Here is a 24,593-nt window from a genome sequence, read left to right as displayed (position 1 = left end):
GCAAACTCTGTAGCATAACCACCTGAAAGACTGGCATCCCAAAGAAGCGCCGGTTCTAGTCGCAGCTGCTCCACTTCCCATCCACCCCCTGCTTGTGGTCTGGGAAAGCAGTCGCGGATGGCCCAAAGCCTTGGGACCCTGCACCCACAGGGGAGACTTGGAAGAGGCCCCTAGCTCCTGGTTTCAGATTGGCTCAGCTCTATTCATTGCGGCCACTTGGGGAGTGAACTAGTAGATGGAAAATTTTTCTCTATGTATCTCCTTCTACATGTAAATGTGACTTGCCAATAAAAAAAATTACTCTTTTAAAAATTTAAAAAAAAAACTTTTAAGAAAACACTCAAAGTGTTTGTTTTGTTTGTTTGTTAACAACATTTTGGACAGCAGTAAAACTGACAGGAAGGAGCAGCGTGTCGCATACTTCTACCTCTACACCCATGTTCTCCCTCCTCCACGAACCTCTCTCACCAGATGGTGCACTTGCTGCAAAATGAGGAAGCTACACTGGCATGCTGCAGTTTGCCTCTGGATTCAGGTTGGTGCTGGACATCCCAGGGCTTCAGACAGCTGAGGCCCACCACCAGAGGCCCACGCAGAGTGTTTTCACAGAGTCTTCTGTTTTCCATCCACTCATCCTACCTCCACTTACCTACCCTCCTTAAAACCACTGATTTTCACTGTCTGTAAACTCTTCCCTTTCCAGAATACCACAGTCAAGATTAGATGAACATAAAACCCAGTAATCTTGGGCCTGGAACGGTACCCTAGTGGTTAAAGACCTCATCTTGAACGCACTGGGATCCCATATGGGCACCGGTTCTATTCCCAGCAGCCCTGCTTCCCATCCAACTCCCTATTAGTAGCCTGGGAAAGCAGACAGGGGTGGCCCAAAGCCTTCGGACCCTGCACCCGTGTGGGAGACCTAGAGGAAGCTCCTGGCTCCTGACTTTGGAGCAGCTCAGCTCCAGCTGTTGCAGTCGCTTGGGGAGTGAATTAGCATACAGAAGATCTTTCTCTCTGTCTCTCTTCTCTGTATATCCAGTTTTGCAATCAAAATAAATCTTAAAAAAAAAAAAAAACAGTAATCACCTCATTGATGTTCACCCAAAGAAACTGAAAACTTTGGTCCACAAAATAATCTACACAGAGATGTTAAAGCAACATTATTTACAAACACTAAAATTTAGAAGCAATCAAAAATTCCTTCAGTAGGTGAACAGAATAAACTGGTACATAAAGAAATGCAATATTACTGATCGCTATAAGGAAATGAGTTACCAAGCCGTGGGGAGACATGGAGGTGCTCAAGAAGCTAGTGTGGAAAAGAATGTTATATTGATGCCACCAGAATATTGACGCAAACCTAAAAATAGTGTCTAGAACACAGTATCAAACACATCTTAACAGTACTATTGCTATTGACAGTAACATTCATATTATATCATATCATAAAACCCTCTACATGATATCACTAAAACTTCATTTAAGGAGCCGATGCTGGGGGCACAGTGTCTTAAGCCACAGTCCGCAACACCAACATACCGTATTGCTGGTTCTCCCATTCCCAGCTGCCCTACCTCTAATCCAGCTCCTGCTAATGTGCCCAAGTATTTGTGTCTCTACCACCCACACAAGAGACCTGGAGTTTCCAGCTTTAGCTTGGATCAGAACCAGACGCTTAGGACATCCAGAATAAACCAGAGAATGGAAGATACCAAAATCTCTTTCAAAAAAATTAATTTTTTTATAAAAACTTATTTAAATTATTAATCATTTTATTCATTTACAGAGAAGGTGAGTTAAAGAAAGAATCTTCTATCTGCTGGTTCACTCCCCTAAATGGCCACAATGAATAGAACCAGGTCAGACCAAAGCCAAGAGACTGTAACGCCATCCATTTGGCTCACATTGGTGGTACAAACTCAAGTACTGGAGCCATCTCCCACTACCTTCTCAAATGAATGAGTAGGGAGCTAGCCTGAAAGCAGAGCAGGTGGGATGTGACCCTCAGGTCACAGATGCTGGTATTGTAAAAGGCGGCTTAATCCGCTTCTGCATGAGTTCTTCTCAAGCAACTCCTACTCTACCTACTTCTCCATAATCACAGATAGATCAGTTTCTGAAAACATCACTATAAACACATCTTTGTCTTCTCCATTCAGAATCTGACTTCAATCAAACTAAAACTGCAATACTACTACACTATTTTTTTAAAAGATTTGTTAATTTTTATGTGGAAGGCAGATTTACAGAAGAGGGATTGAGGAAGAGAGAAGGAAAGGGAAGGAGAGAGGGGGAGGGAAAGACAGAGCTCTTCCACCTGCTGATTCACTTCCTAAATGGCCAAAAGGGCTAGAGCTGAGCCAATCCAAAGTCATGAGTCAGGAGCTTCTTCTGGGTCTCCCACATGGATACAGGGGCTCAAGCACTGAGCCATCTCCCACTCCTTCGCAGGCTATTAACAGGGAACTGGAACACAAACTGGTGCAGCCAAGGTATAAACCCCGCACCGCTATGGTTACCAGGGCCACAAACGGAGCATTAGCATGCAAAGCCATCACACTGGGCCCCAACACTTCACAACACTAGCAAAACTAAATGTTTTTCCATACACTACTATTTGGGAAGCTATCATGTTTAGTTAGGCAATGAGATCTATGTGTAAAACATATTTTGAGGACAGAAAAAACAGTGCCTCTTCAAGTGGAAATTACTTAATGTGGATAAAATTTGGAAGAAGAGATAGAGTAAGTGACAAGACACAGGGTTAAGGGGTCAGAAGTCAGAATGGAAACAATTTTGTGTAAAATAGTCAGCATTTTTAACTCTTTCTTCCCTGAGTGAATGAAAAAGTAGTCATGAAGCACTTTAAGTTAGATAGTAATCTAATAATATTTGCATTTTAAAATAACCAGTATGGATAGAGAGCAGGAAACATACAGACCTAGAAAAGCTGGATTAAAGAGCCAAGAGAATTCTGCAATAATGTAGAAATAATATGCTGCTTACCTGAGGTAGGAAAGCAGCACACAGATGCCAGAGAAGTGAGCCTTTTTTAGGGAGCAACAGGGGCAGGATCTAGAGACTGACCATGAGGCCAGGGTAACAGGCACTCAGATTTCTGGCTTGATCCAGGCCAAATGGGCAGTGGAACCAATCACTGGACCTAAAACCACAGCAAACAAAACTAACGTGGAAACTGTGGGAGAAAGAGAAGATAGCTGTAGACAGGCTGATATTCAAGTGTTCACAGTAAATCCAAGAGGCTCAGCAGACAGCTAGATGTAGAGCCTGAAGCTCAGAGGCAAACTGGCAAAACAGAAAGTCACCACCATACAGATGGTAGAGTCCTAGAAAAGATGTAACCAAGCATTTCACAGGCTGAGGAGAGGGAGAGCGGAGAGGACAGGAGGGGCGATTCTCACTAGGCAGAGGAAGCAGCAAAGGAGCCTGAGTACAGCCAGGGACACACACTGTGCCACTCAGGGCACAGAAGACAGCAACAGGAGGAGTGTTAAGAGCTGCTCGACACTGAGAGATCATGGTCTTAGCAGCGAGGAAACATGGGTGACCTGGAGCAAAGAGTGCACGGGTAGATTATATCTCACTGCAGCAAGAACACAAAGTACAACAAAGTCAGGCTGGGGATAAGTGGAGAGGCAGAAGCTGGAAAGATTGAAGATTTCTTTCCAGGTATATTTTGGCTATTTGTGTTGTTTTGTGAGACAGTTGCACATATTTACAAAATGAGACAATCAGAATTAAGAGATGAAATGCTACCAGAGTCACCAGCAGGAAAGAAGGAATGAATGTGAACACAGTTTGAGAGTCGGCCTGAGGCAGTTAACACAGGCTTACAGAGTCTGCCTGGGGCGGTACCTCGGGCTTGGTGAAAGGCACAACCAACTGTACCATGCAGAGACCCTGGGGTAAAGACACAGGAAAACTGAGGCCTCGCCTAAGAGCAGTGTTCCCAGGAAGCAGCAAGAGCATCTGCGGAGGACACTTTGTAGCCTAAGCTTATAAAACAGAAGGAAGAGCTGCCTGACAGCCCTGTTCTTTAGGACTAAACACATTTCTACTAGTCTGAGTAATTCTTTCTCCATCACTACTCAATAATACCCTTTGTGGAGGTCAGAGAGAAAAATCGACCCAAAATCTAGGTCTTGTGAGATTCCTAAGGTGGAAACTCCACAGGAAAGGGGATCTGAATTAGCAGACAATGCATTCTTTCCTGCCAGTAAGCAGCATTTAGAGGTATCAAAGAACTCAAAGAAGCCAATGAACAACTCCAGCAAAAAGATAAGAGACAAGAGTTACAGCCAGAAGGTCCTTTTAAACACAGGTTCTCTAAGATACAGGCAATTTCAAGTAATAGGGAGGACCAGGGTAGTTAGTTCCATGGAATCAGCTGAATGAAGTAAGCCAAGAGAAAGACCATTGGAGATGGTGAGATTAGGAGACTGTAACACCAGGGCCCCAAGTTCTCTGTTTACATAAGTGCTACATTCACAGGAGCAGTGACACGACCATGGGTAGAAAATAGAGCATGAGCCGGATACCTATTTTCAGTGACCAAGAAGATCAATACGTGACAGCTACGAGACAATGGAGACCACGGAGACCATGCAGCCCAAGAGCACCAGGTTCAGCAGGGGGAATTGTAACACAAGCTTTTTAGGTACCACAGTGCAAAGGGAAGGCAGGCACCTCCCAGCCTTTCCTATCCTGAGAATACGCAGAATGGAAGAAGGTGCTAGCGCCACCACAGAGGGCTTTCCCTTGGGAAAGAAGGATGTTATGTTTGCCAAAGATAAAAAAAAATAATATTCAGCAAATATGAAGATTCAGTGAATACATAAAAGTACAAATAAGAGACAAATTAGGAAATGAGAGCAAAAACAGATGACAGAACAAGGATGACAGGAAACATATGATGAGCTTTACAGCCATCACTTCTTTTTTTAAAGACGTGTGTGTGTGTGTGTGTGTGTGTGTGTGTGTGTGTGTGAGAAAGGCAGATATACAGAGAGAAGGAGAGACAGAGAAAGACCTTCCATGCTCTGGCTCACTCCCCAAGTGGTTGCGACAGCTGGAACTAAGCCAATCTGAAGCCAGGAGCTTCTTCCACGTCTCTTATGTGGGTGCAGGGTCCCAAGGCTTTGAACCATCCTCGACTGCTTTCCCAGGCCACAAGCAGGGAGCTGGATGGGAAGTGGAGCAGCCAGGACACAAGCCGGCGCCCATATGGGATTCAGTGAGGACTGCAGCCACTAAGCTACGAAGCCAGGCCCCACAGCCATCAACTTTACGCTTTCTCCATCAATTCCCCTACTTCTCAAATAAGCAAGTGATCACAGCATAACTGTAGTCATTTAAAGCAAAATTAGATACAAATTAAAACATGAACAAATGGAAGAAATAAATGGAAGTGAGAAGGAACTAAAGAATTAAGAGAAAATAGATTTGAAGTGAACTTTAAAAAATTATCAAAACAAGGCCCGGCAGCGTGGCCTAATGGCTAAAGTCCTTGCCTTGAACGCGCCAGGATTCTATATGGGCGCCGGTTCTAATCCCGGGGGCTCCACTTCCCATCCAGCTCCCTGTTTGTACTTGTGTGGGAGACCTGGAGGAAGTTCCTGGCTCCTGGCTCTGGTTCCGCACAGCAACGGCCGTTGTGCTCACTTGGGGAATGAATCATCAGACAGAAGATCTTCCTCTGTATCTCTCCTCCTCTCTGTATATCTGACTTTGTAATGAAAATAAATAAATCTTTAATAAAAAAGGATCAAAACATACCCATAGGGCCCGGCGGCGTGGCCTAGCAGCTAAAGTCCTCGCCTTGAAAGCCCCGGGATCCCAGATGGGCGCCGGTTCTAATCCCAGCAGCTCCACTTCCCATCCAGCTCCCTGCTTGTGGCCTGGGAAGGCAGTTGAGGACGGCCCAATGCATTGGGACCCTGCACCCGCGTGGGATACCCGGAAGAGGTTCCAGGTTCCCGGCATCAGATCAGCATAGCACCGGCCCGTTGCAGCTCACTTGGGGAGTGAATCATCGGACGGAAGATCTTCCTGTCTCTCCTCCTCTGTGTATATCTGGCTGTAACAAAATGAATAAATCTTTAAAAAAAAAAAAAACCCCATCAGTAATAAAAACAAAGCAAGATATCATCTCTTTTTGAAAATCAGATTAGCAAACAACATAAAGAACAGATGATACCCAACCCTCCAAAGATGCTGACCTAGGCATGTGCCATCATGAGACTGAATTTGCCGAAGCCTTTAAACATGCACACCTTCTGACAATTTCATTTTACAAATCTACAAAAATATTCACATATGTGTACCAAAATAGGTAATTCTGTTGGCTGCAGCAATATCTACATGCCTGTCAATGTTGGAGATGTAAAATAAATACTTGTGAAAATTGCACAGAACTTAAAAAGAACGAGGTGAGGAGTGGGCACTCAGCCCCTGCATCTCAGACCTGGGCTCAACAGGCCCCCCGACTTCCTGTGGATGCACACTCGGGGCGACAGCCACAGCAGCTGATGATCTGAGCTGCTGCCACCTGCATGGGAGACCTGAATCCTGGCTGCACACCCAGACTAGGGGAGAGTGTTTGTTCATTCTGTTCTTTTCTCACACTGATTAACAAACAAAAACTGAAAAAAAAAAAAAAGGGGGGGTGGGGGAACCTAAGTGAATTAAAAACTGTAAATTCTGACTGAAGATTTTCAAACTAAATGAAGAAAGGAACAGAACAGTGGACAAAGTCATGGTCCACTGTGGATGCAAAACCAACTACCAGTAATACATGTTTTATGTACACAGTGAGCAGCGAGTCTTCCAAGCAAGCCCAGAAGAACGTGATGTTCTGACATATCCTAAACGCTTCAGGAGACTGAGATCAGGGAGAGGGCTGAAAAGGGAACACGTTTTATACTCACTTCTCTAATTTTTAAAATGCAAAAGTATTACATTTCTAATTTAACACATGAAGTTAGTTTTGAGTCAATGAGGTAGAAAAGATGGCAGTGTTTCAGGAAGAGATGCAGGCAGAGTATAAAAGAACACAGCAACCTCAGATTATCAAAGCTCGCCTCTAGCCTGTTCTGCTGACTCCCTTCCCATTCCTGGGGCCGGCCCAATTCAGGGGCTAGCGCTATCCTGGGGCCGGTCCATGGCATAGCTGCTTAGGCCCTCCACCTGCAGTGCCAGCATCCCACAGAAACTGGTTAGGAGCCCGGTGCAGTACCCTCGTGGCTAAAGTCCTCACCTTGCATGTGCCAGGATCTCATGAGAGCACAGGTTCATGCCCTGGTGGCCCTGCTTTCCTTACAGCTCCCTGCTTGTGGACTGGGAAAGCAGTGGAGGATGGCACAAGGCCTGGGACCCTGCACCAGCGTGGGAGACCCAGAAGAGGCTCCCGGCTTCAGATCAGTTCACCTCTGGCCTTGAGGCCATTTGGGGAGTAAACCAGTGGATAGAAGATCTTCCTTCTGTCTCTCCTCCCCTTTGTAGATCTGCCTTTCAAATAAAAATAAATAAATCTTTAAAAAATAATAACAATAACGGGGAGGGGAGCGATAGGACACTGGTTCGAGTCCCAGCTGCTCCACTACTCCCTGCAATTGTCTGGGAAAGCAGAGGAGGATGGCCCAAGTTCTTGAACCCCTACACTTACATGGGAGACCTCAAAAAAGTTCCTGGCTCCCAAATGTCTCAATTCTGGTCTTTGCAGCCATTCGGGCAGTAAACCTACAAATGTAAAATATCTCTCCCCTACAACCCCTTTTCTCTCTGTAACTCTCTCCCCTTCAAAGTAAATAAATCTTAGAAAAAACAAAAAAAACACTTCATCTTAAGGGGAACAAAAAGCAGCAGCTTCTATCCTAAAGCCCAAAATCAACAGGCCTGAGCCACAAAACCCACCAGGACTGTGACTATTCTCTCCAGAACATCAAGGTCCAGCCAAACATCCCCAGGCAGATCTGGGCACTGAGCATACTGTCAGAGTTTGAATTCGATTCTGCTCCACTTCCAGCATCCTGCTAATACAGCACCCAGTGATGCAACAGTAATAGCTCAAATAGTTATCTCCTTCCACCCACTTGGGAGACCTGGACTGCATTCCCAGTTTCTAATTACAGCGCATGCCTGGACTGCTGAGTGAGTCCATCAGGGGAATGAAACTATAGATGGGAACTTAGATTAAAACACAAGTATAGGGCCCAGCACGATAGTGTAACGGCTAAAGTCCTCGTCTTGAACATCCCAGGATCCCATATGGGCGCCGGTTCTAATTCCGGCAGCCCTGCTTTCCACACAGTTCCCTGTTTGTGGCCTGGGAAAGCAGTGGAGGACGGCCCAAAATTTTGGGACCCTGCATCCGTGTGGGAGACCTGGAAGAAGCTCATGGCTCCTGGCTTCAGATTGGTTCAGCTCAAGCCACTGTGGCTGCTTGGGGAATGAACCATTGGATGGATGATCATTTTAAAAAAAAATTTTTTTAAAGATTTATTTATTTTCCTTTTTTTATTCATTTATTTTCATTACAAAGTCAGATATACAGAGAGGAGGAGAGACAGAGAGGAAGATCTTCCGTCCGATGATTCACTCCCCATGTGAGCGTAACGAGCGGTGCTATGCCGATCCGAAGCCAGGAGCCAGGAACTTCTTCCAGGTCTCCTACATGGGTGCAAAGTCCCAAGGCTCTGGGCTGTCCTTGACTGCTTTCCCAGGCCACAAGCAGGGAGCTGGATGGGAAGTGGAGCTGCCGGGATTAGAACCGGCGCCCATATGGGATCCCGGTGCATTCAAGGCGAGCACTTTAGCCACTAGGCCACACTGCCGGGCCCAAAAAATATTTTTTTAAGTTAAAAAAAATCCCAATGTGACTTACTATGATCAATGAATTAAAAGCACAAAAATGCCAACTAATTTTCATTCACTAAGGTACTACTTTAAGAAACATGTTAGTACTTCAAAAAGTCTGTTGGAGAATGCTAACTACAAAATAAGTATATTTTGGGCCTGGTGCAGTAGCCTCATGGTTAAAGTCTTAGCTTTGCATGCAGCAGGATCACCACAGGCACTGGTTCGTGCCCTGACTGTTCTACTTCCCATCCAGCTCCCTGCTTGTGGCCTGGGAAAGCAGAAGAGGATGACGCAAAGCCTTGGGATCCTACACCCATATGGGAGACCCAGAGGAGGTTCCAGGCTCCTGGCTTTGGGTTGGCTTAGCTCTGGCCATTGTGGTCTCTTGGGGAGTGAATCAGCGGATGGAAGATATTTCTTTCTGTATCTTCTTCTCTCTGTATATCTATCTGCCTTCACAATAAAAAATAAATAAATCCTCGGGCCCGGCGGCGTGGCCTAGCGGCTAAAGTCCTCACCTTGAGCCCCGGGATCCCAGATGGGCGCCGGTTCTAATCCCGGAAGCTCCACTTCCCATCCAGCTCCCTGCTTGTGGCCTGGGAAAGCAGTTGAGGACGGCCCAAAGCTTTGGGACCCTGCACCTGCGTGGGATACCCGGAAGAGGTTCCAGGTTCCCGGCATCAGATCAGCGCGCATCGGCCCGTTGCAGCTCACATGTGGAGTGAACCATCGGATGGAAGATCTTCCTCTCTGTCTCTCCTCCTCTCTCTGTATATATGACTTTGTAATAAAAATAAATAAATCTTTAAAAAAATAAATAAATCCTTAAGATAAGTATATTTTGATACAATTTTGAAATCCATGCATGAGTATTCAAAATATTCACCAAAATGTACATTATGAAAATTATTCATGTATTTAAAAATATTTAATAATCTTTAAATTCCTTTTTTTTCTATCTCAAACTTTGAAGCACCTTCACATGTGCTAAATAACATGCTTTTTTTTTTCTTAGATTTATTTTATTTTTATTACAAAGTCAGATATACTGAGAGGAGGAGAGACAGAGAGGAAGTGGAGCTGCCGGGATTAGAACCAGCGGCCATATGGGATCAAGGCGAGGACCTCAGCCACTAGACCACGCTGCCGAGCCCATAACATGCTATCTTTAGAGGAAAATACAGAATACATTCTGGACCAGTTTAGTACGCACATACCATCTGAAAGACACTGACATACACAATACAGGGTATTTTACATATAGCTTGTCAAATGTCTTTCAATTTACAGAACAATACCTCATACAGTTAGCTTTTCCACTGATTTAATCTTCACAATCCCTTGACAAAGGTTAAGCATTATAAGTCACAACTTAAAATATCAGAATAATTTCAATATTTGCTCTTGATTCTAAATTTCAACTATACTATTCTCTCTTGTAAAGAAATCTTTAAAGAAAGAATCAACAAATTTTCCTTCATTTTCTCCTAATTCACTACTATACAGCAAAAAATTCCTCAGGACAGGTTTATTTTTATTTTCATACATTAACGCAGATTTAAACAAAGTTCCATTTTATGAATTTGCTTTAGTGGTACTTAACCAATAGAAAACAATTTGAAATGAGTTATTCTTCAAGTTGTTAAACTTTCATTTCATAGGTCTGTTACAACAGAAGCAAACTAAATCATTTCATGGCAGTGATGGGAGAGCACACAACTCAAAGATCTCACATTCTCCACAGCAGCCTGAGACTGCCCTACGCTAAAAACACAATCTCTCTGTCCCCCAAAATCACTAACTCCTTAAAATTCAGTGCGTTTTATTTCATGACTACCCTCAGAAGGAAATTTTGTCAGCCAATTTTGCACTAGAACTTCCTTTTATTAGTTCTAAATTTAGTTTTATTTGTATCATCTGTTGTTCTCCTATTATGGAAATATCTTAAATAGAAAAAACAATCTGTTTTCCAGAATGTCTTAAAAAGTTCTAACTTTACAGCCTCCCATTTTTATAGAAATGTATGCTTGCAGCACAAATTATCTTTCAGAATGCCAGCAAAGTATTTCAGGTGAGCCTTCTGTTTTTCAGGGTAAAACCTTACTTTTGTTACCATATTCTTCTTTAACCTGAAGAAGACAATATTAACAAAATACCTTATTTTGAAATGTTGTAATCATGTTACATGTTCCATTAAAGCTATAGCCAAGAAATAATACCTTAAAATATTTTAGCATGAACACGTCATTAATAAATCTTAAGGTTCAAATTTAATTGCATTTTTTCAAATATTTTTAAATGTTGAAGAAAATGAGTAACAGTAAGACTTTATGAATTAGGACTCCCACCACGAGACCAAATTAAAACATTTTTAAATAGAAAATATTTCCAATGAAAATATTAAGTCTTATGTAGCAAATTTCTATTTTTTTTAAAGATTTATTCATTTTATTACAGCCAGATATACACAGAGGAGGAGAGACAGAGAGGAAGATCTTCCGTCCGATGATTCACTCCCCAAGTGAGCCGCAACAGGCCGATGCGTGGCGATCCGAAGCCGGGAGCCAGGAACCTCTTCTGGGTCTCCCACACGGGTGCAGTGTCCCAATGCATTGGGCCGTCCTCAACTGCTTTCCCAGGCCACAAGCAGGGAGCTGGATGGGAAGTGGAGCTGCCGGGATTACAACCGGCGCTCATATGGGATCCCGGGGCTTTCAAGGTGAGGACTTCAGCCGCTAGGCCACGCCGCCGGGCCCTTATGTAGCAAATTTCTAAAGATAACTACAGAAGCCCATATTGTGGCATAAAGCTAAGCCAGAACCAGCAACGGCAGCATACCATATGGATACCAGCTCATGCCCTGGCTGCTCCATTTCTAATCCATCTCCCTGCTAATGCACCTGGGGAAACAGAAGATGGCCCAATTGCTGGGGCCTCTACATCCACATGGGAGAGCTTCATGAAGCTCCTGACCCCTGTCTTCAGCATGGCCCAGCCCAGGCCATTGTGACCATTTAGGAAGTGAAATCAGCAGCTCTCTGCCTTCCTAATAAATAAATAAATACATGGATAGATAAATCAATCAACCAATAAATAAATCTTTCTCTAATTAAAAAAGGGCCTGATACTGTAGCCTAGTGGCTAAAGTCCTCACCCTGCATGCACAGGGATCCCATACGGGTGCCGGTTCTAATCCTGGGTACTCCGCTTCCCTTCCAGCTCCCTGCTTGTAGCCTGGGAGAGCAGTAGAGTACAGAGCCAAAGCCTTGGGACCCTGCACTCACAAGGGAGACCCGCAGGAGGATCCTGGTTTCTGGCTTCAGCTTGGCTCAATTTCAGCCACTGCGGCCATTTAGGGGGTGAGTCTCTCTGCCTCTCTGTATATCCGACTTTTCAATTTAAAAAGAGGAAGAGGGGAACTCTGTGGTTGTATCTTCCAGAAACACCAGAATCTCATATGGGCAGCAGTCCATGTCCCGGTTGCTCTACTTCCCATCCAGCTCCCTAGTAACAGCCTGGAAAAAGCAGTGGAAGATGGCCCAAGTGTTTGGGATCCTGCTACCCATGTGGAGACTGGATGAAACTCTAGGTCCTTGGCTTCAGCTTGGTCTAGCTCTAGTCACTGTCAAAATCTGGGGAGTGAACCAGCATGTGAAAGATTATCTCTCTCTTTCTCTTTCTCTCTCTCTCTCACTATGATGTTTTCAAATAAATAAAATTTTTAAGAAAAGTATCAGTAAAAGAAAACTTTGGTCTGGTTTCTGTGTAGTCCTAAAAGAAGATGGGCATAAATATGATGCCCAGGCCTGACACAATGACTCAATTAATGCCAGTTTGTGTGCTAGCTGGCCCACTTCCTCGCATCCCGTCACTTCCTTGTGGTCTGTGAAGGCAGCGGAGCATGGTTCAAGCCCTTGTGATTCTGCAGCTGCAAGGAAGACCTGGAAGAGACTCCTGGCTCCTGGCTTTAGATCAGCTCAACTCCATCGTTACAACCATCTGGGGAGTAAACCAGTGGATAGATCTTTACCTCTCCTTTTGTCTGTAACTGCTTTCTGATAAAAAAAAAAAAAAAAAACCTTTAAAACATAAAAAAGGTGATGCCCCTGCATAGTCAGAAAATCTGCCATCCACCAATATGCCAGCTATTCTGTGTCTAAAAGATCTCAACAATTAGATTTGGGCTTCCCCCCGCCCCCCAATCACGACATAAAGGAGCAACTACAGTTGTTTTTCAAACTCTACCCTTAAGATTACCTGAATCACAATCACCAAAAATATCTATTTAAATTTATTTAAACTTAAATAACTTAAGCCGGAAGATGTGATAGCATTTTCACCAGAACCCTCAACATAAATCTGGCTTACATCAGGTAATTATTTTTTCCCTAAGTGGCCATGATGGCCAGAGCTGAGCCAATCTGATGCCAGCTTCTTCAGGGTCTCCCACATGGGTGCACAGGGGCCCAAGGCTTTGGGCATCCTCTGCCACTTTCCCAGGCCAAAAGCAGGAAGCTAGATGGGAAGTGAAGCACCGGAGATGTGAACCTGCATCCACACAGGATTCTGGTGCTTGCAAGGCAAGGGCCATCATAGTACCAGGCCCTACACCAGGTAATTCTGATGTCTAGGTTTCATACAAGCGCAACATAATACAAAATTAAAGGAAAAAGGAGATACTCTGCTTTTCTCAGATACATACTGAAGGAATGGCAACCTCTGCCAATCTGTGAATTACAATGCTACACCCTTTAGATCAATGGTACCTACACTGTCCTGCCTGTAACAATCAGCTGGAACCTTTTAAATACCCAAAACTCAAGTCACAGCATGCACCAACACATTACAATACCTGAAAGTGAAATCCAGGCATAGATATTTCTACAATCTCTTGGTGGCTTCTATACATGCCAACATTTGGAAACTACTGCCTTTACTGGCTTTCTTTAGGGGCCAGCAGTGAGTGCAGCTGGCTAAGCCACTGCCTTCTACTCCAGCACTGCATGTGAACACTGGTTCCAGTCCCTTCTGGCTACTCCACTCCCTATCCAGCTCAAAATGCGACTGGGAACAAAGTGGAGGCCAGTGTAAGCACCTGACCCCTGCCGAATACACTGGAGAACCACATGGAGCTCCTGGTGCCTGACGTCAGCCTGGCACAGCCCTGGTCATTGTTGCCACTTGCAAAGTGAACCAACATATGGAAGAGCTCTCTATTCCTCCCTTGCTGCAACTTTGCCTTTCAAATAAACAAATAAATTTTAAGAAAAAAAAAAAGAAAAACTTTTTTTTAAGGATTTTCTTTATTTTTATTGCAAACTAATATATACAGAGGAGGGGAGCAACAGAGAGGAAGATCTTCCGTCCGATGATTCACTCCCCAAGTGAGCACAACGGCCGATGCGCGCCGATCCGAAGCCAGGAGCCAGGAACTTCTTCCGGGTCTCCCACGCTAGTGCAGAGTCCCAAGGCTTTTGGGCCGTCCTCAACTGCTTTCCCAGGCCACAAGCAGGGAGCTGGATGGGAAGTGGAGCTGCCGGGATTAGAACCGGCGCCCATCTGGGATCCCGGGGCTCAAGGTGAGGACTTTAGCCGCTAGGCCACGCCACTGGGCCCAAAAAATAAAAACTTAAAATGATCTGTAACAGCTAGGAATAAACACTGGTACTCAGTTTTGAAATTTCTACACGTCTATACTTCTGTTTTTTTAATCCAGTAGGGAAGCCTTTTTTCAATGCATTTAAGTTTCTTTAAGATTACATCTTTCAAAGAATGCAGTTCCTGAAGATCTCTCTCTGCTTCTCCTTCTGTCAATCTGCCTTTTGAATAAAAATAAATCTTTAAAAAAGAAATGTTTTGAAATAAATAAATGAAGCAAAACAAAAAAAAGGAATATTCCCTAAGGCCTCTGAGGTTCGGACACTTTTTAGGATGATATCCCACATACAGTGGGCTCCTATCTGCATTACTTACATTCACTAAAATTGACCTGTGGTCTACAAAACAGAACTTCACCAACTGATAGCTATCTCCATGCACAAAAATATAAATAATTTCAATACATTAACTTAAACTAGACCACACACAGCACATTGGTCAAAAACAAAGGAAAAAAAACAAACAAAATTAACAAGCATGTAATGCAATACTCAATATAATTTGTCATTAGTAAAATGTTGTATAACTGCACTATCACTGCAAATACACACAATATCAAATATCTACTAAGAATGTGGAAAAACTGGACATTGCTGATGGGAATGTAGAGCAGCAATGGTCTCTTTGGAAAAGTCTGGCTATTTCTTAAAAGTTAAAGCGTAAGCGGACATGATGCTATGAGCCCACTCCTGGGAATCCACACAGAGGAAGCATAAGCTCCCACATACAGCAAATCCATAACAATTCACACAATGAAATGTTACTCAGCAATGAAAAGAACAAAATATTGATAGATGCTGTAAAGGTGCCTCAGAATAGTGCTAGGTGAAAGAAATCAGTTGCAAATGATCATCTGCTGTATTTCACCTACAGAGACGGACGGCGGTCAGCTGAGACAGGGTGCCAGGACTCATCACAGACTCAACTGAATTTTAGGGGACTTACAAACATGGATTATGGTGATGATTACAATTTCATAAATTTATCAATTCTCAAATTTTACATTTATAATGGGTGAAGCTTATGTATGAAAGTGAACTCAATGCAGAAAGCTATTGAAAATTGAAAGGAGCAAAGCCTGTGAGCAAAGATGTCTGATTATTTCAAACATGCTCTTTCTAAACTGCTGTACCTTTTTCAAAGCTGATTCTAAGCAAATAAGAGACTGAAACATACATTGTCGATTGCAGTATGTCTTCAGACTATATTTATCCAACCAACAATTACAAAGGATTTAACAAGAGACCAACAAAACTGTGCCTGGCTCTCCTTTGTCTGCTAACTGAACACTACCAGTAGATGTAGAACAAAAATTCTTAATTGTCAAGAACTTTATTTTAAACACAGCTAAAAGAGAATATGAGAAATTAGTATTTGTGTTTATTAGAAAAAGAAATCTGTTACACATTAAATCATTTCAAGTCAAAAATGATAGTAATGGCTCAATTGGTTAATCCTCTGCCTGCAAGCGCCTGCGCCCCATATTGGTGATGGTTCATGTCCTGGCACTCCACTTTCACGCCAAATTCCTGCCTGTGGCCTGGGAAGGCAGTGAAGGATGGCCCAAAGCCTTGGAATCCCGCACCTGTATATGGGACCCAAAAGAAGCTCTTGGATCCTGGCTTTAGATTGACTCTGTTCAAGCCATTTGGGAAGTGAATCAGGGGGTGGAAGATTCTTCTGTTTCCTCTGTCTATAAATCTATCTTATGAATATAAATAATCTTTTTTTTAAAAGGCTGACAGAATGCTTAATATCGAAAAATTTTTCAAAGCATTGTGACTTGTAACTAACAATTCCTAATCAAAAGCTCACGTCTTGACTTTTTAAAATTAATAACCAAATGTTGCCTTGTTAATAATTACAAACAATATGTCATTATCAAAGATTTCACCTTAGAAAATGCCACCTGAATTTCACCTGTCCTCACTCCGTAAGCGCTCTCCACACACACATCTCCAATTCATTAGCAGGCGTGAGGAGGCCCAGCCGGGGGAGGGATAGCAGACGACCCACACAGACCATAAAGGCTGCTGCACTCACAGGTTTCACTACTTCACACTCACAACAGCTTAAATGGCAAGACAAACTGTTCAGAACAATCCAGAAAATGTTCAAGTCACCTTTCCTACATAACCTCCAACTAGCTCTACGTCCCCAAACTGCCCCTTGTGCATACACGGATGTTTACCTTCCTTCCTGTCCAGCATCGTCAGTAAGCCCACGATCCATACACTCACTTGGCTTCTCTTTCTGAATCTCAATTAAACCTGTTTTGACATTCACTGAAAATATGTATTACGAAAAACTACAGATTTCAATGTTTTTCAGCAAAAATAAACTTAACTTTTTTTTTTTTTAAGATTTATTCATTTTTGTTACAGCCAGATATACACAGAGGAGGAGAGACAGAGAGGAAGATCCTCCATCCGATGTTTTCACTCCCCAAGTGAGCCGAAACACGCGGATGCGTGCCGATCCGAAGCCGGGAACATGGAAACTCTTCCGGGTCTCCCACGCGGGTGCAGTGTCCCAATGCATTGGGCCGTCCTCAGCTGCTTTCCCAGGCCACAAGCAGGGAGCTGCATGGAAAGTTGAGCTGCCGGGATTAGAACCGGCGCCCATATGGGATCCCGGGGCTTTCAAGGCGAGGACTTTAGCCGCTAGGCCACGCCGCCGGGCCCCAAACTTAACTTTTAATTCCATTTTACACAAGCTTTCTGACATACCCTTGGATGCACAGATATAAACTTGCTGACAGAAAACTGATCTTAATATTTCTTTAGGGAATACGTTAATAACTCTGGCAGAAATCCCGATATACAGGTTATCACTCTCACTACATTAAAAAGAATTACTGGTCAGCTCATTCAACAAATATTCATATAACAGCAGCAGGGTGAGAAAAGCCCAACGAAGAGCTTGCATTTCACGCATTAAAAAAACTCAACAGCCAAGAAGAATACAAGACAATGTTTAGTATGGAAAGCATTCCTCCATAAACTATCCAGGTAATACCAATACAGCTCTGACCTGCTTCCAATTAAATAAAGCATCACTGGAGAAGGCTCTGCTGTTTACTTCCATGCCGTTAAAAATAAATGAATAGGGCCCACGGCATGGCCTAGCGGCTAAAGTCCTCGCCTTGAATGCCCTGGGATCCCACATGGGCGCCGATTCTAATCCCGGCAGCTCCACTTCCCATCCAGATCCCTGCTTGTGGCCTGGGAAAGCAGTCGAGGACGGCCCAAAGCCTTGGGACCCTGCACCCGTGGGAGACCTGGAAGAGGTTCCTGGCTCCCGGCTTCGGATCGGCGCGCATCGGCCCGTTGTGGCTCACTTGGGGAGTGAATCATCGGACGGAAGATCTTCCTCTCTGTCTCTCCTCCTCTCTGTATATCTGACTTTGTAGTAAAATAAATAAATCTTTAAAAAAAAAAAAAATTCCAGCAATTCCATTCTCAAACATATAGCCTAGTCTGTAGAAACTTCACAGGAGCTTTAGGAATGCTCCCAGCAACACCTGCCATCATAGAAAAACAGAAAGAAGAGAAAAACAAACATCAAGTGATTGGAACTCTACTGTGACCTATGATGGCATAAGGATACAGTCAGGCTAAAAAAAAGACACATCACAACTGCCAAGGTCGCAGACAGGATCACAGCAGCCCACCGGCAGCGTCACGGGGCTGGGGTCTCACTTTTTCACTTGTACAGCCATTTCAGGAATGCTGCTCAGATTCATAACCTAGATTCAGATGCAAATTCTTTTAATGTTAAAAATATTTCAGAATTCAAAATGCCAAAAGAGGACTTTATAATCAAGATCCTAAGGACAGACAAAAGAACAACAACCAAAAACAAACAAAACCTTAGAGTTTAAGATAATTATCTAGTATTTCTTTACAACTACTCAGGTAATCTAAGTGTTCATTTCCTAACTTAGTCAACAATGGCTTCAGCTGGGGCTAAAATGTTTCCGAATTCAGAATTTATTGGATTTTCAAAAATAGTATGTTACCCCTAAAGCCCTCTTGGGAATCTGAGATACCAAATCAAACCCATTCCTCTTTCCCTAGGGAAAGCCATTATCACTTCTACTAGAAGGAGGAATAAACCATGACATTGTAACAACAGATCAATTCAGATGTTCCGCAGGGATCACCACTATAGAGGATCTGCACTTCCAACAAAAGGCTAACATTACCTGGACAGCAAGCTCCACACAGTTTGGCTGACTCAGTTTCTTCAAAGCTTTCCTAACAAAATACAAATTTTAACACAAACTAATCCCATATGCTACAAACGTCCAATACTTACTTCACGGGGCCCGGCGGCGTGGCCTAGCGGCTAAAGTCCTCGCCTTGAATGCCCCGGGATCCCATATGGGCGCCGGTTCTAATCCCGGCAGCTCCACTTCCCATCCAGATCTCTGCTTGTGGCCTGGGAAAGCAGTTGAGGACGGCCCAATGCATTGGGACACTGCACCCGCGTGGGAGACCCAGAAGAGGTTCCAGGTTCCCGGCTTCGGATCAGCGCGCACTGGCCCGTTGCGGCTCACTTGGGGAGGGAATCATCAGATGGAAGATCTTCCTCTCTGTCTCTCCTCCTCTCTGTATATGTGGCTGTAATAAAATGAATAAATCTTAAAAAAAAAAAAATACTTACTTCACAACAGGAAAACATGTGTAGGAACAATTTTGCTCAAATTTATTATATTTCATTTCTGTCTCCATCATCTTCTCATTTATCACATAGTGGAGTAAATACACATTTCCTATTTGATTTAAAATCTATTTGATTTTAATGGGGTAAATGACCAACAGCAAACTGCAAAAGTCTAAACACTGTGAGAAATTTTCATATAGTTTCAGATAGTTCACTGGCATAACAAAACCAAATTAAGCCACTGAAAAACTGTATAAAGTTTCAATCACCTTAGCCCATCCACACATCTAGTGACAACTTACCCAACCCATGTCCAACAGATGACGATTGCTTACTCTGAAAGAATAAAATAAACCAAAAACTGAAAACACAAGCCTTCAGAAAGACAACTTTCCAACCTAACACTGAATAGCAGGAGACCGAACTCTAACAACACAACCCAGCTATTTACCCAGATGCTGCAATACTACCAAAGCAGAGAAAGATGCCCCCAAAAGTGTTACAGATGCAAACCTCCCCAAATTTGCAACCAGCTCACAATCCAACTTCAAAAGAAACATTTTATCCTCAGATTAATTTACGATCTACATAAAGCAACCAGCTTCACAGTGGAATGAAATCACCAAGTTCCTCCACCAAGTCAGTCTTGGATTCCAGCTCCAATCTTGAAAATTAAGAACATTTTTCAGATGGTAAATTCAAATGATGATGCTACTTAAAATTATGCAACAAGGAAGTTACAAATATAGCCATTTTCCTTTTCAAAGGAAATTTAAAGCAAATGCAACATACTCAATGCAAACAATAGCAGCAATAACCTGACCGAGCACCAACTCTGTGCCGAGCACTGAGCCAAGCACTTGAAGTACTGAGCCAAGCACCTTGCATGCTCTCTTGTGTAACTTCTCTAGGTCCAGTCTGCTGCGCAGGACACAGTAGCTCCGCTCTGTTTCCCTGTCTCCAGCAGTACACAGCTTGCAGTGGTACTGTCTGTACTCCTGAGCTAAGATTCACGGCCATGTTAAACTATATTCCATAAATTTTCTCAAAGAAAAAAGGCTTTCTGTGGCAAAACCAAAAGAAATGGTACATGCAAAATAATCACGACCAAATGTGAGAATCAGTCTAACTGGCCAGATTTCAAATAACTAACGTGATACCAGGTAAATTATTACAACACTCTTGTAAAGTTCAATGATGAACAGGTTCTGGGGACGGAGAACAGTGCTGGCTGCATAACAGTGTGAGCGCCTTCGTGCCACTGCACCTAGGCGCCTATAGGCAGCAGCCATCCAGCCTGGCAACCACACAGTCACGGCAAGGCACCCAGGGTCTGAGTGTGGCCCCATGTGTCCATGACAGGGGCCCCAGGGTCGCCTGCAGCCTCCTGTCCCTACCGACCCTGTGAGGCCGCAGTGAGTACTCGGAATCAACCCCCTGTCTCCTTGCCACCAGCGGGAGATCCAGGCTACCTCCTCTATTCCTGGCTTCCACCCTGGCCCATCCCCAGCCCCAGCCACTGCCTGCATCTGCGAAATCAACCAGCAAAGGCAGGCTCTTTCTCTTTTTCTCTCAAACACAGCATTAAAAAAAAAAAACTCCAAACGGTGAACTTTGTTGTATGTATTCTACCACAACTAAACAAAAATGTATTCTTTGTCATATGAAATTATACAGCTTTAATGTAACTTGTTTTCTCCTCACTGTGTCAATTTGCAACACAAGCACAGGAACCTTGCCCCAAAGAAGCCAAGGACAGTTTCTGACCTGCCAAGATCCACTGCACTTCTGGATAGTTCTACTGAAGGCAACACCAACTACTGTTGGCAATCACAGAAAGCCATTAAATCAGCACGGGAGGTCAGCTGTCACCCAGCAGTGTCAGCGCACCTTGACAGAAGTGTTCTGCTGAGTGAAGCCCTCAATAAACGAGGGGCTACACCTGCCTGCCAAGTAAGTCAAATCTCTCATTTTTTTAAGATTCTCCTCTTAATTTAGAAATGTCTTTAATGAGTTGCCTAGCACTTCATTAAGCTCAGAATAACCCTTAACAATTATGATCACATCACTAACAATCCAAAAAAATAAAAGTGGGGTGTAAAAACATTTCTCCCTAGAATTGAGTCTGAATCTGATGAATACTGAAGATTTACAGCCACTATTTTTAACTGAACTTTCTGGCCTTGGATCCAAGTTCTGTTAGCAAAATACCAGAGTGCATATCCTGGAAGGGAAGGCTCAGAAAAACTATGGCCCCCAGGCAGCCCAGCCTGCCAGCGGAGCAGACCCTTCCAGGGATGGTTCAGGTGGCCCTTGTCGCGGGAGGACCCAGCACAGAAACCAGAGCGCCGGCAGAGGAAAGCCCCCACCTGGCTGCCAGACAGCCGCACATGGCACCCCTCTCTGCACTGTGCAGGATACACACCCTCCAGTCAGCTCCTGCATTTTGGCCAAACAGGACTGAGTCACTACGAATGATTCCAGAAACCTCAGAGGATAACCAGGGGCCTCGGAAGAGCCGTCAGTCAGTCACTGCTGGGCAGTTTTTTCTCATCCCATGGTCACTAGGCTTCTTCCCTGGTGGGAGACGGCTACTGCACGTTGGCATGGCCATGAAGGCGCCAGGGATCACCCACCCCAACTCCAGCCCTCCGGAGTTAACTTAATATCCAGAGTATCTTTTTCCACTGTCTACTTCCCAGGGTAACAGTCTCGCCCGTCTCCATCGCACTGTCTGCGAAATAGACGCGTTCACTCCGGTAAGGAGGGGGCAGCAACCCCAGGGATAGACTGCGCTCCTTTCTTACTCAGCGTCTATCAGCAAGCCTTTCCGGGGCTATTAATTTGGATTTCAAAGTCTCTCTTAGGAAAGGAGTGGAATGGAGGAAGAGACTGATCACACTGGACGGTTCTGACCAGACTGGGGGAGAGGGTGGGAAGGTGGGGAGCGCTCCAGCGCGATGGCTTCGAGAAATTAAATACACACAAACGAAATTCCAAACACGCGCTGGTCAAAGACAACCGCAAACGCACAGCTTGAGCTCATCAGACAACAGGGACCCAGGGAGGGCAGCTCTTTGTCACCAAAACACGGCCAGCGTCGGGTTTCCTGCTTCCCTAACTGGCACCCACGTCCCCACACGGCGTGACACGCTCTCCACGGGCGCACCAGACTCCCCAAACCCCGAGGGGGGGAAGGGAAGACAGGAGGGAGGGAAGGAGGGAGGGCTGTTTCCTCCCCGGGCGCAGCGGCCCGGGCTGGAGGGAGGTCCCCGGGAGGACTCCAAGGTGGGCGTCCCGCCCGTCCGGCCCCCGCCGCCGGAAGCCAGGCGGGTGGGGCGCACCCGCCCCCTCCCCACGGCCGGGCCCGAGGGACTCGCAGGCCCCGGCCACCTACCAGCAAGCTCTCCACGTTGATGGGGGAGCGAGGGTCTCGGATGAGCGCCTCCAGCTTCCTCTGGCGGCCCGCGCCGGCCGCGTCCCCTGGCCCGGCCTCGGGGGCGCCGGGCATTTTCCCCGTCGGCGGGGGCCGGCTCATGCCGCCGCCAGCGCCGGGCCCGCACTCCGGCTCCTCCTCGCGCCGCGGGGCCTAGTGCCGACCCCCGAAGCCCCGGCTCCCTCCGAGCAGGGGGGCTCCGGCCGCCTCCGGCTCTGTCTCCCGAGCTCCACGACGCGCTGGGGGCCCGAGGCGGCTCCGAGGGGCCCGGCCGGGAGCGGCCGGCGTCCCCGCCCCTCAGGCGGCTTCGCGCCGCCCGGTCCGCCGGTGCGCGGCGAGCTCCCGCAAGGAAGTGCCGCCGCCGCCACAGGGGCCGGCCCGCCCTCGGCGTCCCGGGACGCTGGAGCCCAGGAGCGGGCCACTACGTCCTCCGGCCGCCCGCTCCCATCGTGGCCGTGGCCGCGGCCGCCGCTGGCTCCCACACGCCCGCTGCGCTGCCCCTCAGCCCGGCGCGCGCCGCCGCTACCCACAAGCCCCTCCGCCGCGCCCGCGCGCCCCGCCCCGCCCGCCGGCCTCCGCGCGCCGCCTTCCTCCGCTCCTTTTCCTCTCTCGCTCGCTCTCTGTTTCTCTGCTCTCGGCCTCCCCGCGGCGGCCGCGTCTCCCTCAGCGCGCCCTCCTCCCTGGCCGGGACGTCCTGAGGGGGCCGCGGGGGCGCGCCCGCGGGGGAAGGGCGGCGCTCGGCTCCCCGCCCCGACTGACCCTCGGCGCGGCCGCCGACCCCGCGGCCCCCGCTGACTCAGCGCACAGCTATGCGGGCCCTTGCCTCACCCGCGCTCGGATCCTAGCGACCGCGGTGGCCGGCGAGGCGCAGGGGCCGCGGGGCCTGAGGCTGACGCTTCCGCCCCGCAGGCGAGGACCCGAGCCACGAGCCCGCGCGGCCTCCCCGGCTGGCCCGGAGCACTGTCCGCGTGGAGGGACCGGGAGGGCGGTGGCAGGGTGGGGCGAAGCCTCGGCCTTGGTGAGCAGGGGGTCGCGGTCGCCGCGCCTCGCTCTGCCCTCTCCAAGCCAGCCAGGGGTCACATCCGCCCGGGAGCCAGCGGGAAAGTCTGGACCAGAAGCTCCGAAGCCGTGCGGAGCGCCCCTCTGACCCGGGAAAGCCATTTAAGGAAGTGCCTTTCTAAGGAAACGGTCCCCCAGCGGGCGGGGGAGAGAGAGCTGCCGCAATGTTTACAGGATGGCCGGGGACACTGGCCCTGAAGGCCGATCCCCGCATTGTCCGGCAGGTGTGAGGGCCAGGCCGAAACAAAAGGCGCGGGCCAGTTGGGGCGCCCGCTCCGGAGTGGCAGGGCTTTGTAAGTTCAGGGGATTTTCCTTCCCTGCAAAGATGCTCAAAAAGCATACTGGGGTGGGGAATGGAAAGCTATGCTAGAAGGCAGGAGCCACTTCCAGAAAAGCTACAATCTGATACCATGAAGCAGTAAGAATCTGCAACTCCTCTGCGCTGGCCTGTCACAGATAAGCCCCCAGATAGGCCTGACTCTAAAAGTAGCCTTTTTATCAGTGAATGTTCCAGGAGCCTCCGCTGGGGTTTTGGGTGAAAGCCACCCTTACTTGGGCAGTTGAAGGAGGCCCTGGGTGGTGCGAAGGGGAATCCCCTTCACTGACCCCACCCTCGGGGCAGAGCAGCGGGACACTCCTGCCCCTCGGGCCTGGAAGCACGGTGCAGATACCATCACAGCTGCTGCCTGCCTTCTCCTGAGGACACACCATATGCACAGCAGAAGGAGCGCTGTGAGGGCCCCAGTTCCTAATTAACTTGGCAGCCACTGGCTGTGTGTAGTTAAGAAGCTTGGTGGGGTAACAGAGAGCCCTGGGCACAAACGCTGGACTTGGAAAGCTCATTTAAAACGAAGGGGCTAGTAAGCGGTAGAGTACTTACACTGACCACTGG

General features: G+C 46.5%; 1 protein-coding gene across 1 annotated transcript in view; it reads right to left on the bottom strand.

Moving 5' to 3' along the window:
- ROCK2 (Rho associated coiled-coil containing protein kinase 2) overlaps positions 1-23,124 on the bottom strand; it is a 154,122-nt gene extending 130,998 nt beyond the window's left edge. Inside the window, exon 1 of the mRNA XM_012926232.2 lies at positions 22,604-23,124. Within this exon, the coding sequence (XP_012781686.2) occupies positions 22,604-22,744 (141 nt within the window). The 5' untranslated portion in view covers positions 22,745-23,124. The remainder of the gene's footprint in view (positions 1-22,603) is intronic.
- Between the last annotated feature and the right edge of the window lie 1,469 nt (positions 23,125-24,593).

The sequence above is a fragment of the Ochotona princeps genome, chromosome 8, assembly GCF_030435755.1.
Source record: "Ochotona princeps isolate mOchPri1 chromosome 8, mOchPri1.hap1, whole genome shotgun sequence".
In the NCBI taxonomy this organism is placed as follows: Eukaryota; Metazoa; Chordata; class Mammalia; order Lagomorpha; family Ochotonidae; genus Ochotona; species Ochotona princeps.
The sequence above is the reverse complement of the archived record's forward strand: the minus strand, read 5'-3'. Positions and strand labels throughout refer to the sequence as shown.